This window comes from Haematobia irritans, chromosome 2 (assembly GCF_050003625.1).
Source record: "Haematobia irritans isolate KBUSLIRL chromosome 2, ASM5000362v1, whole genome shotgun sequence".
NCBI classification, from domain to species: Eukaryota; Metazoa; Arthropoda; class Insecta; order Diptera; family Muscidae; genus Haematobia; species Haematobia irritans.
Window position 1 is genome coordinate 128308819 of NC_134398.1, and position 6862 is coordinate 128315680.

General features: G+C 35.3%; 1 protein-coding gene across 1 annotated transcript; it reads right to left on the bottom strand.

Annotated features, from left to right (window-relative positions):
- Positions 1 to 477: 477 nt before the first annotated feature.
- On the bottom strand, positions 478 to 5674 carry LOC142225063 (zinc carboxypeptidase-like). The gene is made up of 5 exons (XM_075294838.1): positions 5513 to 5674; positions 2093 to 2229; positions 1525 to 2024; positions 865 to 1158; positions 478 to 790 (listed from the first exon to the last, which is right to left on the bottom strand). The coding sequence occupies exons 1-5, from the start codon at positions 5672 to 5674 to the stop codon at positions 591 to 593; spliced, it is 1293 nt and encodes a 430-aa protein (XP_075150953.1). The 3' UTR covers positions 478 to 590.
- Positions 5675 to 6862: the final 1188 nt, after the last annotated feature.

The window sequence follows — 6862 nt, forward strand, 5'->3', positions numbered from 1 at the left end:
TAATTTTCTTGAGAGATTACCTATATTACCACATTAAAATTAACTTCTCACAAGTGAGCACCTTTCAAATGTGGACAAAATTTAGGCCACCATGGATGTTCACTTCTAAGATTTCACTGTATTCCAGTTTCATAAAAATGTGCATATTTTCACGAGGTACACATGAAAACACTTCGATATGAGAGAAAACAAGGCAATCTTATACATTGCCTTGTTTTCTCTGTTTTTCTGATCAAACTATTCTGGGAGCCCAATCTCAGTCGTTTCAACGGAAAGATAATCTGAGTTTTTAGGAGTCTGGAACACAAGTACATTTTTGGAACATCTCATTTTTTGAACCTTTTATTTGTTATATAAAATAAAAATTTGTAAATTTTTATTAAGCAATATTGGAAGATTTTTAAGGTGAAATCAAAAGTTCTTATGGCGATTTCGTTTCGGTCAAATATGTTGCCTTTGTTGTTACACTATTTTTTCCATCATTGCATTTTTAATTTGCCATTAAATAATTGATGTCGAGAAAAGTAGCAAGACGATATTTTGAAAAAAAAAAATACTGCATATTGAAAGTTATTAATACCAATTTAACATTAGTCACAAATGCCTTCCAAGTGAGCTTGACTAACCATTGCCACAATGCCATCGGTCACCTCAGCGCAAACATCGGAAATTTGGTCAGCAGGCAAGAAGTACCCATATTTAGTTCCGTCATCACGCAAACTAATTTCGGCAGCGAATGGAATTTTTTTAAAGCCATAGGCCCAATCCTTGGCGGAACCCGAGACAGGATCTAAAAAAATGGATGGAAATGTGTAATAGACACGCATGTAAACAAAGACATACTATGACAGTGTTAATGCTTACAATTCAAAACACCACTGGCTCCACTTTGGAACTTAGTTCCAAATTTCTTTTCAGCGCCCGTAGCGAAAGCAATGGCAATGCGGATCATTTTATCATAGTCTATAGGTTTCTCTTCAGTGTAGCCATAGGGAAGAAGAACCTTATTGCCATACGAATGGAAAGACAAAAACATACAAATGTATTCAACAGGGAAAGAGTTGACGAAGTTTTGTAAGGCTTGAACTTCAGGTTCGCTGACTGCTTCAGCACCCCCATACCAATGATCACAGGGAACATCAATGTTGTAACCAGCACCTTCAAACGAAAAAAATCCTCATATGAATTAGAAATACAAAAGTCGAAAATCGATTAATCAACTTTAGATTATTATTATTATTTTTTTTTTTTTTTGAAAATCAAGTGATATCAAGTGATCGACTTTCGATCAGTCACACAAATCGACTAATCTAACTCTACCGGAAAAGTCGAAAAGAAGAATTTGAATTGTTACGGTGCCAAAAGTCGTCTATTTCAATAATAGGCAATTTGGGAAAAGTGAATTTTTTCCAGTCAGTAAATTTACTTTCAGAATTTTGGAAAAATCGATTTTTTCATTCTAAATACTATTTCGAATACGAACTATCAATCCCTTCGCTCGTTTTATCAATTTGGAAGCCTTACCTCCCCATTCGAAACCGAAATTACGATCCAAATCGACACCGAAACATGGGCCTGAGGAATTTGAAAATCCAGTAGGTTTACGATTTTTACGCCATATAGGGTCAACATTTTTAGTATATTGCAAACCATCAGGATTTAGAACTGGTACAAATATCCAATCGTTTTTCCACAACAATCTCAGCATTTCCAACGATTGTGTTTTCAGCAGATTGTCAATGAAGCAGGTTGTCGTGGCCGAGGAAATCCATTCAATTGCATGAATATTCGATTCAATGAAGATAGCTTTTCTTCCAGGCCAAAAGGAGATGCGAATAGCCTTAATGGGAATTCCCTCATATGAGTATCCAATTATGTAGGAGGTTATCCTTAAAGGGTATCGTTTTTTGACATAATCCATCCAACTGTAGATATCCCACACTTCGTGATAACTCGTCCAAGTCAAGTTGTGGCTAGGAGTGGGAAATAAGAGTTTTGTCTTTGGTTCTCTCGCATCAAGGGCTCTAGAGCAGGAATTAAAAAAAAAATTATCTCTAGAACATGGAGGGAGCATTTGCAAATAAATACTCACGCTTGCAAATCGTCAATTGTCCGTTCATAGCTGAATTCATTGTACTGAAGATAATCCTCCATAGATTTGCAGTTGGCAGGGTCAATAGCCACATCGTAGTGTTGGCCAATACCACCGATGTCATTCAAAAAACGTACCTATGTTCCAAAACAAACAAGTGAGGAAAGTCTAAAGTCGAGCGGGACCGACTATATTATACCCTTCACCACTATGTATACCAACATTTTTGATACCATTTTAACACCTTCAAATTTGATTTATGATTTATAGGTCGATATATACGAATTAAAGTATAGGTAAATTCTGAATCATTTTTGGGAGTTTTCGACATAACAGTGACGATTTTGCAAGGAACATATGGGAATTTCGGTCATATTTGCTCAAATCGGAAGAACATATATATGGGGGCTTTGTCTAATTCTGAGCCGATTTTGATAAAATTTGGAAAACATTGCTAAAATTTTAATTGAACTCTCAGTGCAAAATTACTAAATGAAACTTTGGCTTCCGTGGTCATATGAATCTAAATCGGGCGAAAGATATAACAGGTTGGCTGGCCCCGGTCTGACACATAGATGGCGTCGCTAGTATTAAATGCATATTATTTTTATATAGTACCAACCTTCAAATGATTCGTGTCAAAATTTGACGTCTGTAAGTCAATTAGTTTGTGATATAGAGCGTCTTTTGTGAAGCAAATTTTTTTTATTGTGAAAAAAATGGAAAAAAAGGAATTTCGTGTTTTGATAAAATACTATTTTCTGAAGGGAAAAAATATGGTGGAAGCAAAAACTTGAAGTTTCCGGACTCTGCCCCAGGGAAATCAACAATAATTGATTGGTATGCAAAATTCAAGTGTGGTGAAATGAGCACGGAGGACGGTGAACGCAGTGGACGCCCGAAAGAGGTGGTTACCGACGAAAACATCAAAAAAAATCCACAAAATGATTTTGAATGACCTAAAATAAAGTTGATCGAGATAGCAGAGGCCTTAAAGATATCAAAGGAACGTGTTGGTCATATCATTCATCAATATTTGGATATGCGGAAGCTCTGTGCAAAATGGGTGCCGCGCGAGCTCGCATTTGACCAAAAACAACAACGTCTTGATGATTCTAAGCGGTGTTTGCAGCTGTTAACTCGTAATACACCCGAGTTTTTCCGTCGATATGTGACAATGAATGAAACATGGCTCCATCACTACACTTCTGAGTCCAATCGACAGTCGGCTGAGTGGACAGCGACCGGTGAATCGTCTCCGAAGCGTGGAAAGAGTCAAAAGTCCGCAGGCAAAGAGTCAAAAGTCCGCATGGCCTCTGTTTTTTGGGATACGCATGGATTAATTTTTATCGATTATCTTGAGAAGGGAAAAGCCATCAACAGTGACCATTATATGGCGTTATTGGAGCGTTTGAAGGTCGAAATCGCGGTAAAACGGCCCCATATGAAGAAGAAAACACTTTTGTTCCACCAAGACAACGCACCGTGCCGCAAGTCATTGAGAACGATGGCAAAAATTCATGAATTGCTTCCCCACCCACCGTATTCTCCAGATCTGGCCCCCAGCGACTCTTTCTTGTTCTCAGACCTCAAAAGGATGCTCGCAGGTAAAAAATTTGGCTGCAATGAAGAGGTGATCGCCGAAACTGAGGCCTATTTTGAGGCAAAACCGAAGGAGTACTACCAAAATGGTATCAAAAAATTGGAAGGTCGTTATAATCGTTGTATCGCTCCTGAAGCGAACTATGTTGAATAATAAAAACGAATTTTGACAAAAAAATGTGTTTTTCTTTGTTAGACCGGGGACTTATCAGCCAACCTGTTATGGGAGTTATATCTAAATCTGAACCGAGTTTGACCACACCCAGAGAAGGAATATGATCACCTCAAACATGTTTCAAGAACACATTGTTACTTTTTCCCAGCGACCATGTAGCATTTTTGTCGCAAAAATATTCTTTTCTCGTCAAAAATAACATGCTTTACGAAATCAGATACATAATTTTCAAGAAAAGAACATGGTTTCGACAAACATGCTACATGTTTTCCGTGAAAAAGTAACATTTTGCTCTTGGAACATGGTTGTGGTGATCATATTCCTTCTCTGCGTGCAAATTTGGCATATGTATGTTAGTCCTGTTCTCTGTGCAAAACTTCAAGTAAATAGGAGTGAAATTTTGACCTCTGGGGCCATATAGTAAGTGCGTATATCGGACGAAAGATAGATATGGCAGCTATATATGGGAGATATATATGGGAGCTATATCTAAATCTGAACCGATTTCAACCAAATTCGGTATGCATATTTATCATATTAGTTCTACTCCCTGTGTAAAATTTCACGTAACTCGGAACTAAAACTTGGCCTCTTGGGCCATAGGAGTGTAAATCGGGCGAAAGCTATATATGGGAGCTATATCTAAATCTGAACCGATTTGACTGATATTTCTGCAAAATCTACGAGTCTCACAAAATATTCAATTATACGAAATTGGAAGAAGATCGGTTGATAACTACGTCATTTATGAGCAGATTGTTATAAATATATATGGCAGCTATATCTAAATCTGAACCGATAGGGATCGTCTTTGAGCCGAAAAAGGACCGTATGCCAAATTTGGGGGACGATCGGACTTAAATTGCGAGCTAGACTTTTCACACAAAAATACATCAAAAGACAGACGGACATCGCTAAATCGACTCAGAATTTAATTCTAAGCCGATCGGTATATTAAAAGATGGGTCTATGACTATTCCTTCTCGGTGCACAAACTTCCCAGCAAAAAAATTTGGAAGTTCTTCCAAAGGCACAACTTTAAATGCACTTCCAGAAGATGGACTTCCAATAATGTTCTTTATTTTAACTACCCAGGAAGTTCTTTTAATTCAATTTTTTATAACTTGGTTTTTCATACTTTTAATGGGTAATTTTAACTTGTTTTGTTTTAAAATAGGTTAAAACAGAGTAAGAATTCATAAAATGATACAAATCATTTAAATTTTGTCGAAAAAATGCATAATCCAAGCTGAAAAAATTGTGAATTTTTGAAAATATTTGAGGTCAAACGTTTCCAACAAGCGTTAGAATCCATTAAAAATTATAAAAATTATTTATTTGACAAAGTATCACAGAATTTTTTAATTTACATCCAAAACATTGAATTCGGATCACACCTAAAGAAGTGGTGCAAATTCAGTGCAACGGCTTTTGAAATGGAGGACTTCCGTCCTATGACAAGCCCATGTTAAATTCATCGCTTCTGCGTCAATTTTGCACCACTCCGGATCCAAAAAGAACATTTTCATTACTTTTTTGGCGACGCTTTTTTTTGCTGGGTTATTATACCCTGTACCCCAGTAGTGGTAAAGGGTATAAAAATGAAATTAAAGTCGGAGTTTTATATTTATATGTATACTTACAGGTATATTATTGGACATCTTTTTGAATTCAGTCAATTCTTGTTCATCCTTGATAAAGACCCTATAGACCTTGAAGTCGTCATAACGAGCAGCGGCTTGTTGAGAAGCTAAAGTCAATCCAAAGATTGCCGTGGCAATGGTAAGAGTCACAAATATTTTCATTGTGCCTTCTTCGTCGAATTGAGAACAATAAGTGTGCAGTCAAAGAAAAATTATGGATATTTATATCCACCTTCGGTGTGACATTTGCACATTTTGTATGCTGAATTTTAGGTCAATAAATGATTTGTTTTTAGGTCAATAAATGATTTTTTTTTTTAACAATTAAACAATTTAATTTTTTAAATTTATTAGAGTTTATTATTTTGAAATCTATGAATGTACGATAAGGTCCCATCGAAATGTAACAAAGAAAAATACCAACAAAAAAGCTCCGTAGAAACTCTGAGTCGATTACTTTAGCCCGACGATCACTTTCATACGAAGCAATTTGTTTTTAGGTCAATAAATGATTTTTTTTTTTTAACAATTAAACAATTTAATTTTTTAAATTTATTAGAGTTTATTATTTTGAAATCTATGAATGTACGATAAGGTCCCATCGAAATGTAACAAAGAAAAATACCAACAAAAAAGCTCCGTAGAAACTCTGAGTCGATTACTTTAGCCCGACGATCACTTTCATACGAAGCAACCGCATCAGTTCTTCCAACTGAATTGCATTTGCCTCGAAATGGACCGATTCATTGACATATAGAATATATATAGGATTTCTCTTTATAAAGTAGAAAAATAAACAAAAATGAAATTCAGTAAATATATACCTTATTCGCCAAAATAGTCTAACATTTATAAATCTTCTGCAGTTGCAGTGTACGAATCGTTGGAAATAGATAGTTTAATAACTTCCCTTGTAGGTGTAAAATTGTGACACCCAGCATTTAAGGAAAATTTGTTGTTTGCAAATTCATGCCGAAATTGTTCCGATTTTGGTGGGGAATTATTTCACTTTATAAGGTAAATATGAAAAAAACCCAAATTGTTTTTTTCATACGTTCGCCTGATTTTACTTCTGGAGTCAAATCAAACGATCCGGTTGAAATTTTGTACGTGATCTACTATATAATTACCCACCAAAAATTGGAATTTTTTGTTAAAGGCACAACTTTAAAATCACTTCCAAAAATTTCCTTCCACAGATGTTCTTTATTTTAACTACACACACACTGAAAAACATATTTACTTGATATTAAAGATTACTCAACCTAAATTTTAGGATTTGAAATTTACAAAATATTAAGGACAAATTTCTTTAAAATAATTAAATTTTAATTAAAATAAAGTTTATAA